Raw genomic sequence first — 26,339 nt, forward strand, 5'->3', positions numbered from 1 at the left:
ATATTATTGAAATAAATAATAATGTATGTCCTAGTATTTTGGCATTATTTACTGCTTGCTGTTAGTGCTTAGTAATTTTGTTAGTACGTGCTTTGTTAGTGGGCAGATCATTAGTACGTGGTTTGTTTGTTTCTATTTCATTGCATTCTCTGTCCTTGTAATGCCTATATAAAAGGCTATATTAGTTGCATAATAATGATATGAGTTTTCCCTATTCTTGTTTCTCCTTGTTATATAACATTTGGTATCTGAACCGGGTTAAATAGTCATACGAGCATGAAGTCGGGAGAGTCAGTTAGAGAATATCTCTCTCATTTTCTTCATTTTTCCCTTTCCTTCCCCATTGAATTGCAATTCACATAGGGAAGGGTATGAATTGCAATTCAACAAAATGAAGGAACTGCAATGCCTTCCAACCAAACACTGGTTTTCGAGTGGCCAAAGAATTGTGCTTTAATTGAATTACAACTAGGTCCAACCAAACAATCCAAAATAAAAAAAAAAAACATGAAAACTGTACTCCCTATTTTCTTATGCAAGTTGCATTGTAACAAAACCATCTCTGCAATTTAAGTACTACATACCATGCTAATACTATATTCACAACAATCTTTTACAAAAATAATTATAAAAATTAGCAACCATGCATTGCATGGTACCTTTTTTCTCAAAGGCCAGGATTTATAAACAAAAATGTAACTTTAATTTTTGGGTCATAATGATCAAAATCTGACTCATCCAACTAAAACTTAAGATCCACCAACTGCCAACTTAACCTCTCTATATATATATTAGGGAAGAATGGTGTATACCAGAAATCAGTTCATCTCATTCTACTCACCCTTTAGGCTTTAGCAAAGATAATTTCTTGTTATCCTTGCCAATATTTACAAAGAACTAAAGAAAGTTAGATATGAAGCAAAATCAGATGAAATCAAGCCTGGTTCCTATCAACTACTGGCCAGTTTTAATGAATCAGAGCTCAAGAAAATGGGCACTTCCTGATTCTGCAGCCACCCAATGCAATCCGTCTCCCACTTCAAAACAACCAAAAATAAGAAATGGTGCTATGAGATTAAGGCCAAGAATAACAGACACTGTGAAGGGGAAGCTGATACTAGGGGCAAAGCTTCTCCAAGCCGGTGGCATCCAAAAGGTGTTCAAGAAGAACTTCAGTACTGTTAGAGACGGGGAAAAGCTTTTGAAGGCATCTCAATGTTATTTATCAACAACATCTGGTCCAATGCATGGCCTACTCTTTATTTCTACTCACAAAGTTTCCTTCCTTAGCGAGAGATCAATCAAAATCCCTTCTTCAACTGGAAAGTCGTCCATGAGAATTCATCATAAGGTATCAATCCCAATTGTCAAAATTAAGAGAGCAAATGAAAGTGAGAATTTGAAGAATCCATCAGAGAAGTACATACAAATAGTCACGGAAGACCATTTTGAGTTCTGGTTTATGTGGTTCCAACACCATCAAAGAACCTTGAAATATCTCCAGAATGTAATCATTTTTGAAGCTCAGTATCAGTAGAAATATCCATTATGATTCTTTCCTTGTAAAATGTAGACAAAGTTGTAGGGCTCAAAAGACTGTATATAAGATTGGTTAAGTGTTGAAGCAGTTCTTGGAAATTGTTAAGTATACACATTAAACAAGTTAGTTCCAGCAAGTCCCTGACTATGTTGATTTTCCAAAATTGATTCTCGTCTTTTAATTTGGACGAAAAAGACACTTAACTTTTGAAATTGTTCCAGCAATGGTCCTTTCGTTTATGTCCCGTTAGTGAGGTGTTATGTGTGGGGGTAAATTAGTCATTTCATTATATCGGTTGAACCTTCTACTCTCTTTCTTCTCCCTTCATCTCGCTTCGTTGGTCAGAGACGTCTGCTATGGTGGAGCTCTGGCAAAACAGCGGCGTCCTCCAGCTCGGCGCGAACAGATCTCCTTCGGCAGAGCAGAGGCGGCTCTGCTTCCCGGAGATCCAGAAGCAAAGTCAGCCTTCATCCTCCCTCCCTCCTACGTTCTTCAAATCGCCACCATATCGCAATCACGAACACGATGAACAGGATTTGCAGCACCGTTAGCACCATGTTCAACAGGGAACTTCCTCTTGTACTGAAAGAGGAAGGAGAAAAATGATTAGAGATATAATTTAGTTGTGGAAAATCTGTAGCAGATGACTACGGTTAGGGCTAAGACAACCGCCACTGCTACGAAATCGATCTCGTTGGAGAGGACGTAATAGATGATTAGGTTAGCTCCGGTTATGATGAAGCACCTTTAGGGTAAAATCGAACAGCTCCTCTATTAGGAAGACCTTCGAGAGATCTCCAGTGAATCTTCTGGTTTGGAATAGGTTGCATATTACGAGCAAGCCATGAGAATTCAATATCTTGTCCAAATGCTTTATACTTGAGAGACCATCGAGATAGGTCAGGTTTGTCCTCCAAAATCTTAATAGATGAAATAAAAGGCATCCACTGAGGAATGGCTTCCCGATCAGCATAGCATTCCCGATCACCCTGCAATTATCAGATCAATTAGCGTTCAAAAATCAGACTCCGTGAACGCGAATTGATCAGGTGATATAGTTGGATTTAGTTCTCTGGAGATATTCCAAACTAATTGATTAATTCATTGATTTAGGTTTTCGGTAAGGACCAAATGTAGTGCAGATGCAATTGATAGCGCCGTCGCCGACAAGCATCTTGATGGCAAACTTGGTGTAGCTAAATGTAGAGAGGAGGGCACAGAGTCTGGCAATGGCGAAGGACATTACAACGGCAAGGCCGACATAGTCATGGCTGGTGTGACCGGTGGTCACGAAGTTACTGGTGCTGACCATCCCGTTGAGGCCAAAGCCGACCAAGTTGTACCACCGGAGACTCCTCTTCATGTCGCCTCCTGACCAAGCACGGACGTGGCTCATCTCTTCTAACGAAGTGGAGGCGGAGCCTGCCCGGAGCGACAAGCGATACAGGCCATTGCAGGGTATCGGAGAGTGCTCGGATGTAAGCATAGATGTAAGGAATTATACAGCAGTTGAAAGGACTACTTTACCCCTTTAATTGACGTTCACTTAACAAGTTTTTGACGGAAGGACTAACATTGGAAAGGATTTGATAATCAAGTGTCTTTTTCGTCCAAATTAAAAGACGATGACCAATTTTGGAAAATCAACATAGTCGGGGGACTATTGCTCGAATTAACTCCACATCAAACCTATCCAATCCTGTGATATGAACAGAAAAGGCACAATATTTGATTCCCTTCCAAGTAAAAGTTTGATTTTAATTGTTGTAGCTTTGAGTTGGCTTGGTTGGATTCAGAGGGTGATTTGGCACTGGTATGCTGATAACAAAAATTGTAGATGAGAATGAATCTATTAAAGGTTGGTGCACCTGTTATGTTATTGCGGAACATAGACTACTCTTTTGATCTTGGCAACGGTACGCATCTCATCGTCATAAAATTGTCATATCACATTGTCGAAGTAAGAATAGTTGATTGGACACATGAATGAGCCAAAGTTATTATCTCTCGAATGTCTCTCACTCCTTCTGATACAAGATTGCTCTTCAAGTTCCAATGTAAACAATTCACATTGATGCTCGCATATGCCATGACTATCAACAAAAGCAAGGGTCAAACACTAACTAATGTTAGGTTATTGCTGAAAAAATCGGTGTTTAATCACGATCAATTGTACGTGGCTTTTTCCCGAGTCACCATCCTGTATATTGCTGTGCAGCTGTGTGACTTCGCATCACAGTGTGTGTATATTAAATTAAATGTGTTAGCTCTAGATGAGGATGGACAAGATTCTGTTACTTCTACCAATGTCGTTTACAAAGAGGTTTTCAATAATGTGTAATTCGAACCGGTGATATTATGTTTTTTTTTTTCAAAGAGCACATTTGCCCAAGTTATACAAATGCTAAACACTGATATATGAAGTCACCAAAGTTTCAGCATCGGATGCTTACATCTACAGCTATTAATTCAACAATTATTTGGTAGAATTCAAGCAATGATAACATCACAAAACATAATCAATCCAAACCATCTTTTTCAATTGCACTATATAATATTTGATATGATGTTATAATTTATATAATTATATATCGATCCAAATATTCTTAAAATATTATAGCAAATCCATTACGTGCACCGCACAGGTGAAAATATTAGTTATGCTTAAAAATTGTGTCATTTTTATGTTACTATGGTAATATATACTATGCTTAAAAAGCGTAGTAAAAAGTAATAAAAAAAAACGTTCTAATTGTTGGGAATATTTGTAATTAGGTTTTGATGATACCAAAAATGTGTTAAAATTTATTTGTAATTATTAGTCTCCAAAAGAAGAAGATGAAGAAACATCAAGTTCAGTAAACTGCTACAGTGATCTTGAATAGTGTCTACTACAGTACTATTGCTACAGTGATCTGCTATAGTACTATTGCTACAGTGACTTCGAGAGGTTGAGAAGTCGAGAGGTCTTTGAGAGGTTCGAGAGATCACAAAAGATGAAAACTCGATGCTACAGTGAAATTGCTACAGTACTCGAGAGGTGTGATTGATGATTCAAGATTCAACTAAGGAATTAATTATACACTTTGGAAGATGTCACATGGGAAAAGGTAGTATGGGTGACAATATTTTATTTGAAAGATTTCAAATAAAATTTAAAGTGATCAGGAGAAAGCAAAAGATGAAGAATGGGCATGAATACTTTATTCAAGAGAGATGGGTTCAAGAGAGTGGAAAGAATATTAAATCAAGCATGAAGACAAAGTTGTTTATCAACATGCAAGACACCATACGGGAATTATGGAGTTGGAATATTTTATGGAAGACTTCAAGTGAGATATCAGATTAAGCAAAGCACATGGGATCCAAATTAAGGTGGAGTCAAGAATAATTAAGGTGGAGCTACAACGGCCAAAGCATGGAGACCTGCACAAAGAAATATTTTATTGAAGCCACTAAACACGTGAAGGAGACAAAAATTAATGTGGGTTGTTTGGCAGATTTGGACTGCTGCTAAACGGTCAAAATAGCAAAGGGAATATTTCTTCCCAAAATATAAAACCCCAAAGCTTAGAAGAAGAAGTCAAGGGAATACAAGACAGTGAATGCACATACAGAAAAGAGAGGAAAAGCTCAGCCACAAGACATAAAAATCCAATGTGCATATTCTAAGCTTAAAAGATAAAAGAATCACTTTGATTATTTTACTAGTCCAGCACAAACACAACAACACCAACTTTCGAAGGGAAGTTTTGAGTAGGCAGTGAAGGATAGGAAGACGGTACGGCTATCTTCTATCTCAAGGATTGTCAGGCAGTGAAGGATAGGAAGACGGTGCTGTAACACCCCAATTTTCACATCTGGGATTTATTACAAAATCCTAATATTACAATACATTGCGGAAGCGTCTAACCAGCAGAAAACTCGGTATTACCGCCACGCTCAGGTATCTCTCCTATACCCAAACGTTAAGGCTAAACTTACAACATCGACATCCACTCCCATCTTGTTTAGAGCTCATCGGCCACAGGGGCCCACGCTAGACTGCATCTAATAAAGGACACAATGAAGTGTAGTTAGCACGACGGCTAAGTAAGAAAATCCATTTGTCACTTAAAAGTAGACAAAGGTTTGAAAACATTTTTAGTTTAGAAGTTTAAAAAATCATTTTCATGTCCTTTCAGACAAGTTTGCAAAACTTTCATTTCCAAGAATTTCATCATTTGCAAATAGAACCGCAGCTCTAATGCTCATAATAATCTGAACCGCAGCCCAGAGTAACAATAATTTTCATAGTAAAAAATTCACTTAGTTTCCCCTGAGTAAGCACGAGGCTTTCTTTTTTTCATAACTCCATCTCTTCTCAGCGAATAGACTTCGCTCTGTAGTATGAATTGATCATACAAACCTCGGGCCATGGCATTTCCAGCCTTCCCGTAGGTCTCCTTATCCCAACCTAGGGCCATGGCACTCCAGCCCCTCCCGTAGGTCCACCCTTATTCCAACCCCGGGCCGTGGCATTTAAGCCTTCCCGTAGGTCCCCACCTTATTCCAGAAACTAAGGGTTTGAAAACATTTTCCTTCCTTCAGTTTTTCTTTCTTAAATCATTTCTTTTGAACATATTTCACAAATGAGTCCAATATTTGATATCGGCTACCTCTTTAGCCCCTGAAGGATTTTCAAACATCATTTTCTCAAACAATAAGGTTTTGACAACCTTTATATCAAAATAGCATACGTTTTTCAACGTAAGTTTTCATAAACATTTTTGGATACACTTCATATGTCCATCTCACACTTAAAATCAACCAACATCCTTAACTATCGTCCTCAACAACTTCCACTATGATCAACACCATTAGATCATAACTTTGAAGATATCGTACATCCAAATATATATAAATTCTAATAGGTAAGGTCATTGCCTAACCATAACCCAAAAATCATGAGATTATCATTTAATCTCTATCATTAATCCATGTCCTTAGCATCACCTGATCACCATTAACTCACTAACTACCTCACAATTATCACTAACACATCCATAATCATACTAAGCATAATTCAGAAAATTTCAGCTTGGCGCAGTCCGAAAGATTGAGGCGGTAAAAATAGTTCCCGAACTCTTTTTCACTTGAAATTTTTATGGTAGAACCCCAACTTATAGTACTTGATGTCCGTCAAAAGTTTTGGTCACTTTGATCCACGAATAAACACAGAAAATTCCCTTTTTGCCCTTGGTCCGAAATATTTTTCTCTCCGTCCAATTTTGGGAAAAATTCCGAAAACTATACTTATACTACTCCGATCATTATGAAATTTTATATGTAGGTTCTACACTTGTTGAACTACATATCTACAAAAAATGGAGTCAAAATACCTTACCAATTTTTCCCAATAAATCATGGAAGTTGCTGCCAGAATCTACCCTGATTTCCTTTCACTATTTTCACAAGTATAAGCCTATATGGACATAAATACAACATATACAAGCATATCCAAGCTATGAACATGTATACAAAAATATCCCCAAAGCTCCAAAAACACCATATTTCAACCAAAATCAATTATCCAAATTCAAGTGACTAATTCCAACTTAAGGGAATTCCTTACCTCAATAGAAGATTTCTAAAACCGTAGAAGCGTTAGATCTTTCCTTGAATCCAAAGTCCCTAAAACATCACCATAATAACAATATTTTTCATGCACTAAACGTTAACACTTAAGTTCTAGAGATGATCATATCCAACAAAGTCTAAGGTCTTACCTACACTTAGTCTCTTGGGTTGGAAAAATACTTGGGAGCTCCTTGATCACAATGGAAGACTAAGCCTAATCTTCCTTCTTCTTCCTTGTGTTATTTTCGAAGGTGGAGTGTGTAGGAGAGAGAGGATGATCATTAACTTTGGCTTGAGATGGGAGTAACAAGTGCAACCCCTCCATACCCTTTATGACAAACAATTAATGATCCAATCCTATTGGGATTTTGTTCTTGAAGATCAAGCAACCAAGTGCAATGCCTCCATACCTCATTAATGCTAGCATTAAATGATCAATCTTAGTCTAGATTTGCTTGCCACTTGTCAACACCCTATGGAGTCCTTAAGAAGATCACAAATTTAATTGGCCAGTTTATGGTTAAATCAGATGAAGGCTCGGAGGATTATAACTTAATTCGGGAAAATTCTAATACCAAAATTATCCTACAAATAATCCCGTCGCAAATCACCAAATTTGGGAATTTTTCGGTCTCTCGCGAATTATAGGTACAGAGTCCGTAACAATTCATCCCTTACAGTCCATTTAAAATTTTCTTGAACTAACTAGAAGTTCAGGCTTAATCGTATGATATTTAATAATCCCAATTCTAGAAAATTCGAACTGAATCTATATCCTTAAAGTTTTCTCGGTTCGTGACCGGTGCGTAGTTCGCAGCCTATCGATAACTAATCCTTAAAAAAATTATTTCGAGCATCAAACCGTCTTCTCTTAAATGTCATAACTTAAAGACCTATTTTCCGAACCTCAAACTTATCGGAAAATACGAGGGGTTACAGGTGCGGCCATTCGCTATCTCAAGGATTGTCAGGCAGTGAAAGATTGGAAGACGGTGCGGCTGTTTTCTATCTCAAGGATTGTCAAAAAGGGAAGAAGCGGGTTGCTTCTGTCCAGACTTTGTATTGGTGATAATACATAGTGGATTTGCTCCTTGGAGTGAAAGGAGAACAGTGGACGTAGGCCGCGTTGGCCGAACCACTCAAATTCCTCTCTTGCACTTTACTTTAATGTTATTATTATTATTGTGCAACTAATCCCATAACTCTTATTCACACGAGCACACAATTTACAAAACGCTACAATCATATTTTTACGCAAGCTTGAGACTTCCGCTGCAAGGAAATTTATTTCCTTAATTCTTTTCAACTCACTTTGAGTTAGAATCGAAAATTTGATAAAGTCTATTCAACTCCCCCTTCTAGACTTTATAGCTTGCTCAACCGGGACCAACAGTAATATCTTGTTTCTGTGATAGCATCCTAAATCAATTTGTGAGAACAGCTAGCTTTTAATTACTTGGCATGTTTTGTGTTTTTGTCATGCCCAGGAGAGGCTTTAGTTATTCTCTCACCTTATCTTGATTCTAGTCATACTTCATCAGATTTGGTGACCCCTTTGGATACCTATCCATATTTTCTCATTCCAAAACCTTCAGACCCCTTAAACATGTCTTCATCTTCAGCTTCTACCTCTACAACCATAGTACCTAATCGCTCTTCCAAAGAAAACTCATTTCTTAAAAAATCACTCTCTTCTAAGATGGATTATCTCTATGAGGTAAATTATCTTAAGGAGGACCAAAAAATTGAAGAAACCCATCTTCCACTTCTTAATCCCTATTCTGCTTTTAACAAAAGAAACAAATCCAACCTTCTTGTTAAATCTCTCAAGGCTATTTACCAAAAAAGATCCTTAGTTCCCAAAGAATATATCTCTGCTTCAACCATGAGCCGATGCCCCATATATTCTACCCAGCAAGAGCAATTTATTACTCTTGAAATTCCTGATGAATTTCCAGCCACTCCTTAATAACGATATATGACGACCAATTCTTACTAATTTTATGTACATATTTGACATAAAATTCATATGATTTTATGCTAATTGGAAGTTAATTATGTGCTTAATTGGTCCTTTTGTGTCGTTAAGGTGATTAGGAAGCAATGATTGCAAAATCATGTATATTGGAGCTCAAATGGATGTGTTTAAAGTCATTTTGACACAAAAGGTGCCATGTGTTCCATGAGTAGTGAAAGAACAAGATGGTGAAAAAGAAGGAGTTGGAACTTGGAAGTATCATGGCATGAACCAAGACTCAAAGGAGCAAAGAAAAAGAAGAAAAGTGCATTTTGGAGTGAAGATCGATGAAGACTCACGCTAATGCTCACGCCCGTGAGTGCATTGTCAGTGTAACAAATTATGCTTTGTTTTCCTTTGTCCAATAACGTCTTGGTACTTTTTTTTTTTTTTGAAAAACGTCTTGGTACTTTAATCACATCTCAACGTATGAATGTTCAAATCAAGTTATTCAAATGGAATTGAAAAGATAATTGAAAGAGATACAACTTCTAAGAGGACGACACACAGATACAAATAGAGGCGCACCAATGATGGTATTGGAGGCGAAGACCTGCGCTATTGCATATTGGAGACGAAGATCTACATTATTGTGTATTGGAGATGATGAAGGAATCACTAATATTGAGTTAAAAGAAACCCTAGTTTTCTACGTCTGTTGTGAGAGATCAATATACACATATTGTATATATAATAGAGATCAAATGCAGTAAATGTGTCCAGGTGAAAGATGTGGTAGAATGATAGTCATTGATCTCGCTAAAATCAATCCGTTCAGATTGAACACATATTAAAAAAACATGCAGTGGCATGTATTTTGGGTTTTTTTGCGTTTAGGTCAAACTTTAGGTGCGTGGATTTCCTTCTTAACGTGCGTGGTTTCTGTGCTTAAGGTGCGTCATTTCTTAAGTTGAGAACTTAAGGTGCATTTTTTGTTGAAACTAAAGGTGCGTCGATCTAAAGCTTTAGGTGTGTTGTTTTACTTCTTAAGTTGTGTAGTTTGCCTTCTTAAGGTGCGTGGTTTGTGTGCTTAAGGTGCACCGATTGTTGAAACTTAAGGTGTGTCGGTCTAAACTTTAGGTGTGTGATTTTACTTCTTAAGGTGCGTGATTTGTGTGCCGGTCTATCTTTGCATATATTTCATACAGTACCTGTACATATTATTTGTAAAACCACGTACCTTAAAACCACGCACCAGCTACGCGTATATGGGTATTGCAACTTTGTCACGCACAAAGTGGTAATATATTTCAACGTGCTTAGTACGATCGTGAAAGATCGGATTAGCACAAAGATAAGTAGCCCCCAGGTTATCACACAACAAACACAGAGGTTAACACTGAGCAAGACCTAGTTCAAGCAATACTGCAATTAGCCATGTGACTTCAGCCGAAGTATCAATAATACCCTTATACTCAGCCAATATAGACGAACACACACCGTTTTCTACTTACGACACCCGCATGAGACCAGATTAGAACCAACAAACACCACAAAACCACTCGTAGACATTTTACCATCAGGACAGCCGCCCAATCAGAATAAAAAAACGTATGAATATCCAGACTGGTAGGAGAATGCATAGCCTGGCACAACCAGTTCACAACTTACGTAGAGTACCTTTTACATACCTGAGCACTCATTTCAAAGCTAACCAATTCACATCAGTAGGAGAATGCATAGACTGGCACAACATGTTCACCGCAAAAAAAATATCAAGAGGCGTCACTATAAGATATTAAAGCGCACCAGCTAGACTACGGTATAACTTTGGATCGACAAAGGGAGTAGAGGAATGATCCACCGGCTTCTGCAAGAAAGAAATCAGAGTCCCTACAGACTTGCTTCTTCATGCCAGCACGCTTAAGAATATCCGTCATATAGCGAGTTTGAGAGAGAACCAAACTACCAGCAACACTAAGCGTCTCTATGTAGAGAATGAAATGTGGCGACCCCAAGTCTCGAACCTTAAATGCTGTGGAAAACTTGTCTAAGAGAGAGGAAACCATAATTTTATCATGCTCCATGATAAAAAATTGTAAACATAAACAAGGAGATATGTCTGCCCCTCAGATGAATAAATGAACAGAGAAACATCGGCCTTTAAAATTCAAAAGCCAATGGATATCAAAAAATCATGTAGGCGACGAAACCAAGCACAAGGAACTTGTTTCAATCCATAAAGAGAACGCTCAAGCTTGCAAACATGTGTGGGAAAAGTAGAATGAACATAACTCGGAGGTTGTTTCATGTAAACCGTCTCAGACAAAGCCCCATTAAAGAAAGCATTATGTACATCTAACTGTAGCATAGACCAGCCACCAGAAACAGCAAGTGCTAGTAACAATCGAACCATGGTAGGCTTCACCACCCGACTAAATGTTTCAAAATAGTCTTCACTAGCTACTTGTTTAAAACCCTTGCCGACTAAACGAGCCTTGTGACGTTCAATAGATCCATATGAATTTCGCTTAATCCGAAAAACTCACTTACAACCAATCACATTCATAGAGGGGTGAAACGGAACCAACTTCCACGTTTTGTTCTGTAGTAAGGCATTAAATTCCAGTGCCATCGCATCTCACCACTCTGGGAATTTCACGGCTTGGGAATAGCACATAGGTTTAGTTCTAGCCATAGCAACAAGAGCAACACCACCTACTGGGCCACCTTTAGTCGTATGGCACAAAATCATAATATAGAGTGAGTACACCGTGAGACAGTTGACACAATAGCATTGGAGCTCACAGGCGGCGAATCAGAGATAGCCGCATTAGAACCTATATATAGACAATGAACCAGTAACACTAGAAGAAACCACAAGCACATCACTCCAAAATTGAGGTGAAAAGTCAGTACCACACCCAACAGAGACAAGAGCAGCACCTCAGGAATTAAGCACACACCATGGAGCCAATTTAGGTGGAACGGAAACCTGTGTCTATAATCTGAAAGGAAAAATACCTTGATCAAAGTGAGTATGTCTACACATAAAGAATTTCTGAGTACGTAGGTCTATACAACGATACCCCGGTAGGAAGCAGGATAACCCAGAAACACACATGGTGAGGAACGAAAGTCAAACTAGTGCCGATTATACAGTAGGAGAGGTGGATAACAAAGACTACCAAAGACCCGAAGAAAACTATAGTATGGGCTTTTAGCAAAAAGAACAGAATACAGACTAGCATTTAACAGTACAGACGTAGGGAGGCGATTAATCAAATAAATCGAAGTTTCAAATGCAAAGTGCCAGAAACGAGATGGAACATTAGCATGAGCAAGAAGAGCAAGACTCGTCTCAACAATGTGAAAATGACGACGTTCTGCTCTACTATTCTACTCATGCATATAAGCAAACGATTGACGATGACGAATACCAAGCTGAGCAAAGTGACAACCCAACTTACGATATTTACCACCCAAATCGATTTTAATGGACTTAATGGAACATGAAATTGACGCTCAACTAAAGTATGAAATTTAGTAAAATTATCATAAATGTCAGACTTTAATTGCATAGGATAAAGCCAAACATAACGAGAATAATCGACAATGAAAATAAGAAAATAGCGATGACCGTCAGAAAAATAACAGGAAAAGGACCCCAAATGTCCGTATAAACTAAACCAAGTACATTAGCACTAGACCTATCAACTCTAGAAAGAGAAAAACGAGTAGACTTGCCTAGTTGTCATGCAGAACACACATTGGTGAAGTGCACTGATCTGAGCTGAGCAACAAAATAAGACTTTAAAACACGAAGTAACACACAAGAATGCGGGTGACAGAGACAACAATGCCAAGTTTATGAGGAAGCTTTAGAGGATATGAGAGCTACTGGACTCAACCTAGAAAGAGAGTAGAGACCACTAGATGTGGCCCATTTAAGCAGAGTTTCCTTGGTGACACGATCCTTCACAAGAAAGTAAAACGGACGACACTCAAAAACTGCATCATTATCAGTGTAAATCGATGAATAGACAATATGGTATTTGTAAGTTTAGGAACATGAAGCACATTATGTAAGGAAAATAAACGAGAAACAGAAGAAATCGAAGTATAACCAACGTTAGAAATTCCAAACCTAAACCATACTCTCAAATCCAAGTATGTCAGAACCAGTGTACCCATCGGAACCTGACAAAGCCGCTAAGTTTGGGGTCGCAAGATGTGTTGCACCAGTATCTGGGAACCATGAATCCAAAAATAGAGTTGCAGCCATCTCATATGAATACGCAACATGATCTCGCGGAGCAGGGGCATCCTCATAGCGATGAAAGTAATTTATGGCCTTATGACCGAAACGACTACAAATTTGGCATTTAGGAGAGTAATTGCAACCACGCTGCCCATGACCTCGGTTGCCATGTTGTCCACGTCCAGAACCGCGACTGGAACCAACTCCAAATCTTCCACCACGAATAGAAGAATCTAACCCAGCACCACTACGGACAGACATGGCTGCCGGCACGGACTGAGAAGAAAAATCCTCTGCACAAATAAAGTTTTGTGCCATGAGGTAATCAGAGAGTTGATCAAGAGAAACTAGTGATATATACTATTTTGTACAATAATTCACCCCTTATTTTAGTTGTTTTGATGCTTATTTTCTTTACCCTAGTGAAATTGAGAATTGTTTGTGTGTTATATTGTCTCAGGGGTTGAATTATCCACAAGGAGCAGCAAATGTAGAATTTTGGAACATTTTGGACAAGTTTTGGAAGAAAAGGAAATTATCTAAGGAAGGAAATGAAACAAGAATAAGAATTGTAAAAGAATTGGAAAAGAATTGGAAGCTGCCTCAAGGGCCAAAGGCCCATCTATCTCCTATATATTCTACATATTCTCTACAATTTAAGAAGTTCCAACCCCTAGTTAGTTTTAGTTTATTTTTCCTCTTCTCTTTATATTTCCCTAGTATAGTTTAGATTAGTTTTACATTAGATTATTTAATTTCAAGCTAGGAATCACGGATTGAAGTTAGATTTGTTCTTCATTATGAGTAAAGTTTTCTCTTCCCTTTATATTTCTTGCAATGTTTATGGTTATTTATTATAGTTTTGCTGTATTTACTTTTATGATGCGTGAGTAATTAGCTTTTGGGTTCAGATTAGGGTTCTATTGCTATTTTTTATGCTAGGTTTATGATTATTGCATAAAGGGGATAATTAATTAATCTAGGTTTTTATGTTTGAATTGGATTATAAATTCCTCTTATTGATAATTGATGCGCAGCTTTTATTGATTTGCGTTGGAGAGGATTTCATCACAACGAAAGTTGGGTGAAAGACTCAGTCTAACCAATTTCAACCCAATTTTTCCTACTATATATGAGAATAGGGGTAACTTGGGGGGCTTATAATGCTTTTATGTTTTAAGGTTAAGATTGATGAATCACGAAAGTGGGGCAATCCTAGCCTAATTCTAGTTTATTGATTATGAAAGTAGTTGAACTGAATTCTTGAGTGCATTGCCAATAAATCCATTGGTTAATTGTTTTTCCCTAATTTTGAGATTGTTAGAGCATCAAGATTGCAATACCCCTAATCTGACACATTCTTTTATCATATAGCTTATCCCTTATTTGTTTTGCATTATTTTATTTTCATTCCATAATCTTAGTTTGCTTGGGTTCTAGTGAATTCCAAGACTTCAGGGCCTAGAATTCTACATATCATACAAGTACGTGTCATAGTCCCAATCCTCAGCTTACACCCTCTTTTTACTATCACTATTTTACTCATCAACTAGAGTGTCTTTCGTCGCCAACGCCAAAACCATACCTTTATATTTTACCGGGAGACCACGAAAAGCGTACAAGTTCTGTTCATCTGTTCCGATAGATCTTCCGGCGATGGCAAGCTCTTCAACGAAGAATTTTGCCTTGCCCAAATATTCTGCTATAGACAAATCACCTTGAAGAAGCCCTTGCAGCTGACTCAACAAACTCAAGGAGCACGCATGTGTGGACGATCTAAGGGAATTTTCAATCGCTACCCACAAAGATCGCGACGCAGCATGACCAACCGCTAAAGGAAGCGTCTCTTCTAAGAGAAAGGATATGATCATAGATAGGATAGACTGATCCTGTTGAACCCAGGAAACAAACAATAGATTAGAGCAGGTGTAACATCACTAACATAGGAGAGAACTGCCAATGGGAAAACAGTTGAGCCATCTACATACCCGACTAAGTTCTGGCCACGGAGAAACGGGATGAATGCAGCTGAGTTCCCCAGAACAACTAATTCTTGGAGATGAGCTTGATGGAGACGAAGTGATGAGTTGATTGCAATGTGTTAGGAGGAGCCCCCGGTGGAGCAGACACGACATCACTCACAGTACGGCTAAAAAAACTGGGAATGATCACAGAGGCCATGAATCACCTATCGACTGATACCAGATGAAGACACAGTTGAATAGAATATTATTCACACAATAATATGTACAGATATATAGTATGAAATATATACAAAGATATATTAAGCTAGAGGAAGTAAAAGTATAGTATAAGTAGACTAGCTACTAGAGTCCTAATAGTGCCTACCAAAGGTCTGCGGTGTTTGACTCAATACTTGTGAGAGTTAGTTAAGGTCAGATCACAGATGATATAACATCTACGGAAAGACTTATACACATGAATCTTGGGGTCTACCATTAACCTAACTAAAATGATTGAGGGGTCTTACGGATAAGGTCTGCCGATAGTGAGCCCGTGCAGTCAACCATCCTTTGGTTGCCTTATACATTTACCAGTGTACCAACCTACGACTAAGGTCTGCTGGAAGACTAACTCTTTCTTGAGAACAATAGGGTAATTTCAACATTGGTGGTTGCAAAAAAAAAATATTTGTGAAGTCTAAGTTCCTAAAATACATCTAATAACATTATCAAAATCTATATAACAATTATTCCTAACCATATACACAATTTGAATTTGCAACATGAAGACCTTCTCATATGCAGAGGTGTAAGTCAAATGTCGCAAAATGAGCTCCGAAAGCTTGAGGAGATTAAGAAGTGCTGGATCCTATCATATAATTCTGTTTAATCCACAAAATTAAAGGTCCAAACCAAACAACTGAGTCGGCTAACGACCTCAAATCTTTTTGTAGACAAGCTAAGGTTGATGTGATTTGGAAGGGTGGCCAAATTTGTGCCTTTACACATCCTCAAATAGTCAAATATGAGAAAAGTAATAATGTTACATTGTAGTGATGATGATGATGCAGTGAATTGCATATGGGCATTCAAATGCCAGGTTCTTGTGAGTAGCATGTGGGAAGTTTCCCTAGCTAGCTAGATTGCCCATTACATGAATCAAAGATGAGTCATCATATCATCAATCCTACTACCAATTCAAAATGCTAAATAATTAATTTTAAAAAGAAAAGCACATACGCTATCTGATCTCTTTCTGAAAGGAACTTGTACATCTCATCTCATAACCTTTGTGGGTCATGATAATCAAAATCTGACTCATCCAACTGAAACTTAAGATCCACCAACCGCCCACTTGACCTATATATACATATTGCTCATGGAAGAATTAGTTGTGTACCAGAAAACAGTTCACTCCATTCTACTCATCACCCTTTAGCAAAGATAACTTCTTGTTATTCTTGGGATCAAATACAAAAGTAAGTTAGAGATGAAGCAAAATCCCATAAACAACTGGGTAATTTTACTGAATCAGAGCTCAACAAAATGGGCACTTCCTGATTCTGCACCCACCCAATGCCATCTGTATCCCCCTTCAAAAGTAAGAAATGGTGCAGTGAGATTAAGACCCAAGATAACAGACACTGTGAAGGGAAAGCTGATCCTAGGGGCAAAACTTCTCCAAGCAGGTGGCGTCCAAAATGTGTTCAACAAGAACTTCAGTGTTAAAGAGGGGGAAAAGCTGTTGAAGGCATCTCAATGTTATTTATCAACAACATCTGGTCCAATGCCTGGCCTACTCTTTGTTTCTACTCATAAACTTGCCTTCCTTAGTGATAGATCAATCAAAATCTTTTCTTCAAACGGAAAGTCCATGAGAATGCATTATAAGGTATCAATCCCAATTGCAAACATTAAGAGAGCAAATGAAAGTGAGAATTTGAAGAATCCATCAGAGAAGTACATACAAGTAGTCACAGAAGATCATTTTGAGTTCTGGTTTATGTGGTTCCAACATCATCAAAGAACCTTGAAATATCTCCAGAATGTAATTTCTCAAGCTCAGTACCTTTAGAGGTATATATTGTTTAGAATCAAGCATAAAAATATAATTGTAAAATGTGAACTACTATATATAAGATTTATTGATTTTTTAAGAAGTTGAAAATTTCCAAGTATCCATATTAAACTAACGTGTCTAATCCTGTACAGCTGTGACATTAACAATATGATCCCTTTGAGCCAGTTTGACCTGGTTTAGTTTTCCGATTTGTTTGGCATAAGGAGATCATTTTGGCTGTTCTCATGGCCTGCATGCATGCATCTAGTCAATTGTGAAAATGAATAAATTAAATGAAAATTTCACTTTTCATCAGATTTGGTCAGTTGCTAGAAAGAAGGGGAAATGAGTGAGGTTTTTAAAAAAAAAAAATAAAAGAAAATTACAAACTTGGAAAGCTTACAATATTTATACAATGGACTCTAATTTTTTATTATTAGAACCCTCAACTAATAATGAACCTAGGATGATTGAGATTATTTTTTTACTTTTTATGGGAGGATCAAATGAGAACAAGGTCCTCCCGTAAAAAAGTAAAAAAATTAATCTCAATCATCCTAGGTTCATTATTAGTTGAGGGTTCTAATAAAAAAAAATTAGAGTCCAATATATAATTATTGTAAACTTTCTAAGTTTGTGCATTCGTTCTTAGTTTGTTGTGCATTCGTTCTCAGTTTGTTGATTTATATATATATATATAGGACCCTGTGGACTAATCCAAATCATCCATTTGAACTGATCTAACGGTTATGAATGCAGCTGCACAACAAAGTGGGCGAGATGCACAACATTCACACTATGAATGCACAACAAACTGAGACCGAATGCACAACAAACTGAGAACGAATGCACAAAAAAATGAGTACGAATGTACAACAAACTGGGCGCGAAAAATTAAATATGGGAGGGGAGGGTTCAAGCGAAAGCAGGATCCCATAGTACGATAATATAGGGTTTTAATTTTATTATTCGGTTCAAAGGAATAAAAAAAAAAAAGAAACTTAGCTAAATATGCATATAGTACAATAAGAAAAACTTTTGTCAAGATGAAGCGCTTATGTCAGATAGCAAATTGTTATGTCATGTTTCAATGGTAAGAAGCTCGCTTTGATACTAATTGGCAGAACCAAGCGTTACCATTACACCAAAAGTTATAGATAGTAGCAAATGGAGAATTTTATTTTGTTAGACTTGCCTATGTTGGAATATTTATAAATAATTCTGAAATAACAACTAACACTAAAAAATCAAAAGTTACGTGTTTCAAACTCGAGTGGTGTGACACTCACACTTTTCTTAAAACCTCATTTGCTACATCCTAATATGTTAGGAGTATTGTAGCCGGATACAACAAATTTTCTATTTTAAAGTTAAGCATTCAACAATTAAATCCGACAAACAACAACTAAAAAGGATTTTTGTAGCTTGTGTAAATCAATTGCTCAACACCATGGATGGAGGCAGAAAAATGGAGTTCGGGGGGGGGGGGGTTGGAAGTTGTAGAAATTTATAATGTTTTTCAAATTATTATTGGTAATAATTTCTAATTATACTCTATGCAATAATGTATGAAATACATAATTATATGAGTGCATGCGATCGACACTCGTCTCGATCGTTACATTAGAATTTTTTTACATAACACAAAATACATATAATAATAAAAATATATATATTTACATTTATTTAAATCTATATTGTCACTCTTTTATCAAATAAAAAGTTTTTTCACCAAAATGTTTTGCATAATATGGGTCAATATTGTACATTATAGTATGTCGGTGGTCAATTTTTGGGGTTTAGGATTTAGTGGTTTAGAGGGTAGGGTTTTAAAGTGTGCCTTATAAAATGTTGCATACCTTTGTACACTTCTAGAGTAAAAGTTATGCATTCCTAGTAGTAAAGGTGTTCATTTCTATGAAACTAGTGGTACATTACTTTGTTGGTGGTTATGCATTCTGGTGGGTCTCGGGAGAGTTGTTCTTGAAGGTAGGACTTTGTGCTTTGTGGGGGTGTAGGTCTTTGTGTTTATAAAGGAGGTGTTGCGATTCGGAAACCCAGAGTGAAGCTTCGTGCTGCCGAAGATTGCTCGAACCGGTCCCAGTTGGTTCTCGGGTAGTTCAGTAGTTTTGGACGGAAAGTAAGTGAAGGACGGGTGGTGTTTGTTGTAGGTTTAGGCTTTGTTGGGTTGGAGTTAAGGTGTTTTTTTTTGGATTTTGGTGAATAGCGGTTTGCCACGTCCGGTTGTGGAACGATAAAAATCGGGGATGACGCCACAAGGATGGTAATTTCCTTGATAAGTCAGAAGAGCTCACATATGACCCAGTGAGAGAAAACTTGCGATGCAATGCGCAAGACTTTAATTCCTAATCTCATACATTGTCTGTCTTTCAAAGGAAATGAAGAGGCTATTTATACTACTATGACAGCATCATTATCAACCAAACTAAAGAGATAAAAAAAAATAACTAAAATTTGGTATAAGAATTAGGTGTTATCTCAAGAGACCAGGGAGTAATTAGTTAAACTAGAAAACAAAAATTGAATATAAAAATTCAATTTTTATTTGCAAGACTAATTTCTGTTTATTTGACCGGCTTCTTTGAAACTCATTCCTAGACCGCAACCACATTGACATATTTAGCTTCATTCCTCTCCCCAAGTTCCCACAGCTCACCAATCTTCTTGTTGTTTAACTTATGTATGAGTCCATTTAAAGCTTCTTACAACCTCCTGGCCCGTTCTCGTGTGATAGGACCTTCCATGACTTGAAACGGATCTTGCATGCCATTTGTTTGTCCTGCGTTCTCCTCAACATCTTCCCCCTCCTTAGCAGGATTCGTCCACGAATCAGCTTCATCTGCAACAATGAGTTAAGTCAGCAACATTAAAGGTGACACTAATATTATACTCACTTGGAAATCTTTCTTTGCGCATGTGCACCCAAACTAAGTCCCCGGACTTGAAGACCACGTGCTTTCGACCCTTATTGACTTGTTTGGCCACTTGCTCATTCTTTTTAGCAATTTGTTGGCTAACCTTCACATGCATCGTTTTTACCATCTCAGCTTTCTTAGCGCCATTTGTGTTCAAATACTCTTTCACGGGGAATGGCAACAAATCAAGGGGAGTTAAAGGGTTAAAACCGTATACAACTTCAAAATGATAAAAACCCGTAGTATTATGTACATGCCTATTGTATGAATACTCGGCAATTGGAATGCATTCTTCCCATGTTTTCACTTTTTTTTTACTAATACACAATTAACAATGTGTCCAAAGTTCGATTTGCCACTTCCGTCTGTCCATCTGTTTGAGGATGACAAGTAGTTGAAAAAAAAAAGTTTGGTGCCTAACTTACCCCAGAGTGTTTTCTAAAAGTAACTCAAAAATTTAACATCCCTATCAGACACAATGGTCTTAGGTATGCCATACAACCTTACTATCTCCTTAAAGAATAATTTTGCTACATTACTTGCGTCATCTGTTTTATGGCAGGGGATGAAGTGTGTCATTTTAGAAAAACGGTCCACTAGCTACAACAAATATAGAATCATGCCCTTGTTTAGTTCTAGACAATCCCAGAACAAAGTCCATCGAGATGTCAAGCCAAGGGTGCTCTGCCACGGGTAAAGGAAGATACAATCCATGAGGCATGCTTGTGGACTTAGCTTGCCTACAAATAATGCAGCGCTCACAAACTCTACCAACATCTCTTTTCATTTTAGGCCAATAAAAATGTTCACAAAAAATTTCGTGAGTCTTGTGTATCCCATAATGTCCCATTAAACCCCATCCATGGGCTTCTTTGACTAGCATTTCTCGCAATGAGCAGTGCGGAATGCAAAGTCTATAGGCCTTGTACAAAATCCCTCATGCAAGTAATATTTTCGATGCGGTCCCCTCTGACATGCAGCAAAAACACCACTAAAATCACTATCATGCACATATAATCCTTTTAAGTTCTCAAATCCCAGAAATCGTGCATGCAACGTAGACAACAAAGTATACCTACGAGACAATGTATCAGCTACAACATTCTCCTTACCCTGCTTATATTGGATCACATAAGAAAATGATTCAATGTATTCCACCCATTTTGCATGGCGCTTATTGAGCTTTCCCAGTCCCCGTAAATATTTTAGGGATTCATGGTTAGTATGAATCACAAATTCTTTAGGCCTTAAGTAGTGTTCCCAATGTTCTAGTGCCCTAACAAGAGCATAGAACTCTTTATCATAGGTTGGATAGTTCAGGCTTGCCCCATTTAATTTTTCACTGAAGTAAGCAACAGGCTTACCTCCTTGCATGGGAATTGAGCAATGCGCGGCTAAAAACAAGTGCGTAAAAGCTGTAGAAAGCTAGGTCTCAATATAATACTAAACAAAGAGCATTATCAAAGTAACAAGTAAAAGTAAAGCAACAAGTAATTAGGATGATCAATGTTTAAAAAATGAGGAATAAGCTACGGAATCAACTTATGAATTCTATGCATCTTTAGTGTGACAAAACTAATTACACCAAATTTGTTCTTTTTACAAATTAGCATCAGTAACCCAATTGCAAATGAGACACTGACAAGCAATATGAAGACCAAGACAATCACAAGCCTATCCCAAAACGAATTAACGAAACTTTGAGTAATTCCAACCACAAGTAGTATTCACCATCTAATACCATATCAACTACAATAAGTATTTAGATAATCATTTTTAAAAATGAAAATTAAACTTTAATTTTAATGTCAACTTTCTCCTATTTAATCTTACATTAATATATTTTGAATTAATTATTTCAATACAAATATTAATCATTTATGTAATGCCCGTGAAAATCAAAACTAGTATATATTATACGTGAAAAAATCTTATGAGCTTAAAAGAGTTACAATATTCATCTGTCAAAAACAATCCAGCCGACTGGGGCCCTATCAACTTTTTCTAGACAAGCCATGTTTATGTAAGGTCATAAATTTCTGCCTTTACACCTCAAACATGATAAAAGTAAGAATTGCATATGGGCATTCAAATACCAGGTTCTTGTGAGTAGCATATGGGAAGTTTCCCTAGCTAGCTAGACTGTCCATTGCATGAATCAAAGATGAGTCATCATATCATCAAATCCTTCTCCTCCTACTACCAATCCAAAATGAAAAGCAGATACGCTGAAAGGGACTACTTAATTAAAAATCTCATCTCATCTTGTAACCTTTCTGGGTCATGATGATCAATATCTGACTCATCCAACTACCCAGGCCACTAGTTGTAACCTATATATACACATTATTTATGGAAGAATTAGTTGTATATACCAGAAATCAGTTCATTCCATTCTACTCATCCCTTTAGGCTTTAGCAAAGATAATTTCTAGTTATCCTTAGCTGCAAAAACAAAAGAACAAAAGTAAGTTAGAGATGAAGCAAAATCAGATGAAATCAAGAATTGGGGACAACCTGCAAGTTCCCATCAACTACTGGCCAGTTTTATTGAATCATCAGAGCTCAACAAAACAGGCACTTCCTAGTTCTGCCACCCAATGCCATCTGTCTTCCAGTTCAAAACTAAGAAATGGTGCAGTGAGATTAAGGCCAAAGATAACGGACACTCTGAAGGGAAAGCTGATCCTTGGGGCAAAACTTCTCCAAGCAGGTGGCGTCGAAAAAGTGTTCAAGAAGAGATTCAGTGCTAAAGAAGGGGAAAAGCTGTTGAAGGCGTCTCAATGTTATTTATCAACAACATCTGGTCCAATGCCTGGCCTACTCTTTGTTTCTACTCACAAACTTTCCTTCCTCAGTGAGAGATCAATCAAAATACCTTCTTCAACTGGAAAGTCCATGAGAATGCATTATAAGGTGTCAATCCCAATTTCAAAAATTAAGAGAGCAAATGAAAGTGAGAATTTGAAGAATCCATCAGAGAAGTATATACAAGTAGTCACAGAAGATCATTTTGAGTTCTGGTTTATGTGGTTCCCACATCATCAAAGAACCTTAAAATATCTCCAAAATGCAATTTCTCAGATTCAGTATTCTTAGAAATATTTCTGTATAATAATATATTTGTAAAATGTGGACAAAGCCTGTATATATGATTGAATGAGTTTTTGAAGTTCTTAAAAAATGTGTCTGTTGGAAATTTTATTATATGTTAAGTAGTCAATTTAATATTTCAGAGTCTACCAATTATTTAAATAATATTTTGGTTTTATTTGAGTTATTAATATTATTTTAAATTTGATAGAAATTTTATTATTTATTGATCTCTTAGTCTTTCAATTTATTTTCAAAGAGTGAGTAGAAGAGTTTGTTATGTTGTGGTTAACTAATTCTTCAACATACCGAATTACAAAGAGTCAATACTGCTTCCATGGGAGCTCGAACCCATGACTTCTCATTTGAGGGAGCCACTTCGTGTCACTTCTGATTTGGTTGTTTTAATTGTATTTATTTAATACAGTACATTATTTAACCTGGAAGATAAATAATTTGTTTTAATTTGTTAGATGTTAGCGGTAGCGGATTGTGTTAGTGGTTATCAAACAACGGATTGTATTAGCGAGTTTGACCAACAGATTGTATTAGCGATTTGTAAAAAGATGTTTAGTAAAATTAGTTGTTTAGCTTAGTTGTTAACATTTAAAATGACCTAAAAGGACATTCATATTATTATTATTATTATTATTATTATTATTATTATTATTATGATTATTATTATTATATAAAATAAAATTTACAATAACTATTACAACAACAACAACAACAACAATAATAATAATAATTACAACAACAACAACAACAACAATAATAATAATAATAACAATAATAATAATAATAATAATAATAATACAAAATAAAAAAATTATAACAAAATAAAATAAAAAATAAAAAATAAAAAAGACAAAGGGAAGCCACGTAAAGGCTCCCCTTTGTAAATGAGATGTGGGATCTTAGATTAGCGAAGAGGAGCACTTGAGCTCCTCTATATAAGTGGAGCAGTGCTTCTCTTTCAAAATTTAAAAGCCTTAGGCTTCTCGCCGTTTGTGAGAAGGCCTTGGCTACAGTATATATATATATATATATATATATATATATATATATATATATATTTAATTAGATCGAAGTGAGGGTGTTTTGGAAAAATTTAAATTCTTTTCAAAATGGCAAACTCAAACGCTGCAAGAAGCGTTTGAGTTTTCAACAGTTTGGAGCAATCTGCTGCTCCAAACCGCTACTAATCAAACATAGACTTTGGTGTTTTGACCAAGGTCAAAATGCTAAAGTTGGCGGATCCGCCAACAATCAAACATGCCCAAAAGAAGAGAAGTAATATTAATTCCGCAATATATTAATATATATTGCCTTGGTATTTAAAAAGGTCTGGATATGGAGAAAAGTGATACAATTCATATGTTGCCTATTTTCCGTTTATTTTTCTGTAGAATTCACAAGAGGTTTTTTACCACACTAAAATTTTGAGATACACCTTGATGAATTACTTAGCTTTCAAATGTAACCAAAGTTTATTTCATAAGCCTGAAGATAGAATTCCACTTATTACTCCACAATCCAATTTTCTAACATTGCCAACTATCCACATTAATTAAAGAGTTAATACCACAAATGGTCTCTGACTATTGGGCTAGTACTCCTTTTAGTCCTAGACTTTCAATTCGATCATAAATGGTCCTCACTTTCATTTTTGACCACAAATAGTCCTCTGTTAAAATTTCTGTTAAATAGGTGTTAAATCTATGGGTAATATCGTCAAATTGATTAATATTATTATGATTACTTCTTTTTTAGAATTATATGACAACATAATTAATTTCAAACATTAATAAACATTAAGTTAATAAATATAAAAACAAAATGGACGTGACAAATTACATAAATGAACAAATTAAATAAAAATCTATGATTAATGTTCGCAATTTGTACTTGATTAATTATATTAATTCAACGGTGACAGCCTTCCGTTATGTCCCAAACAAAATGTTTGATCGACTAATGAAAAGTGAAAGCCATGTATGAACAACCATGAAAATGATGGAAGCAAGGTTTTTTTTTTTTAAATTTCTTCCATTTTAATCTGTTGGTTAAATTAAAACAGATAACTCTAATATTAAATCTTGGCATAATTAAGAAAATAAGGTGTATTGTCTTTCTATTTAGGAGTATTTATATTTGTTAATTGTTTCATTGTAACCAAAGTTTATTTCATAAGCCTGAAGATAGAATTCCACTTATTACTCCACAATCCAATTTTCTAACATTGCCAACAATCCCACATTAATTAAACTAACCAATCTAATAAATTAAAGGGCGGCACTAGGGGCTGGGTAGCCTTGTAATTAAGGACCCTTCCTAAAATAAATATTTGTACCATGTTTTGTATAATTTCAAATGTGAAATTAAAGCATAATAATTATTGAAAAATTTAAAAGGGACGTTACAGAGTGATGTTTTTTTTTTTTAGTATTATTGACTCTGTTACAATGTATGTTTTTTTTTTAGTATTATTGACTTTGTTACAATGTAATATCTGTTTATAACTACTTTCTCAACCCTGAGACTCGAACCTAGCTACCCCTCTCATGTGGGGGTGCAACCGAGTGCCACAAGGTCACAGAGTGATGTTAGAATAGTAACTGTAACACAAAGGCTTTTAACACAGTTCAAGAATTTCCTCATCTGCGAGGCAGTCTTCGATTTATCTATTGAAATCTACCCATTGTAGTATTCTTTGCGTGAAATAGAATGATATAAGACTCCTCCCTTTATACGGGAGGTGGTGGGTTCGAGTCTCAGTGGAGGCAATACTATACTGATTCTTGTGCTTCAATAGGTTGAGAAAGTAGTTATAAACAGATACTGCATTATAATAGAGTCAGTAGTATTAAAAAAAAAAAAAAAAAAAAAAAAAAAAAAAAAAAAAAAAAA

The 26,339-nt window shown here is 36.4% G+C and overlaps 3 protein-coding genes across 3 annotated transcripts; all 3 read left to right on the forward strand.

Annotated features, from left to right (window-relative positions):
* Positions 1 to 913: 913 nt before the first annotated feature.
* LOC115995946 (GEM-like protein 4) lies at positions 914 to 1,537 on the forward strand. Its single transcript, XM_031235094.1, has one exon. The coding sequence runs from the start codon at positions 914 to 916 to the stop codon at positions 1,535 to 1,537; it is 624 nt and encodes a 207-aa protein (XP_031090954.1).
* Positions 1,538 to 16,830: 15,293 nt separating this feature from the next.
* Positions 16,831 to 17,415, forward strand: LOC115995947 (GEM-like protein 4). The gene has a single exon (XM_031235095.1). The coding sequence runs from the start codon at positions 16,831 to 16,833 to the stop codon at positions 17,413 to 17,415; it is 585 nt and encodes a 194-aa protein (XP_031090955.1).
* A 5,351-nt stretch (positions 17,416 to 22,766) lies between these two features.
* LOC115995948 (GEM-like protein 4) lies at positions 22,767 to 23,435 on the forward strand. Its single transcript, XM_031235096.1, has one exon. It carries the CDS (start codon positions 22,815 to 22,817, stop codon positions 23,433 to 23,435), a length of 621 nt encoding a protein of 206 aa, XP_031090956.1. The 5' UTR covers positions 22,767 to 22,814.
* The last annotated feature ends 2,904 nt before the right edge of the window (positions 23,436 to 26,339 follow it).

The sequence above is a fragment of the Ipomoea triloba genome, chromosome 11 (genome assembly GCF_003576645.1).
Source record: "Ipomoea triloba cultivar NCNSP0323 chromosome 11, ASM357664v1".
Classification (NCBI taxonomy): domain Eukaryota; kingdom Viridiplantae; phylum Streptophyta; class Magnoliopsida; order Solanales; family Convolvulaceae; genus Ipomoea; species Ipomoea triloba.

Bases quoted from the DNA above. Each gene is read 5' to 3' on its own strand.
- LOC115995946 (XM_031235094.1), top strand. From the start codon at position 914: ATGAAGCAAAATCAGATGAAATCAAGCCTGGTTCCTATCAACTACTGG.
- LOC115995947 (XM_031235095.1), top strand. From the start codon at position 16,831: ATGAAGCAAAATCCCATAAACAACTGGGTAATTTTACTGAATCAGAGC.
- LOC115995948 (XM_031235096.1), top strand. From the start codon at position 22,815: ATGAAGCAAAATCAGATGAAATCAAGAATTGGGGACAACCTGCAAGTT.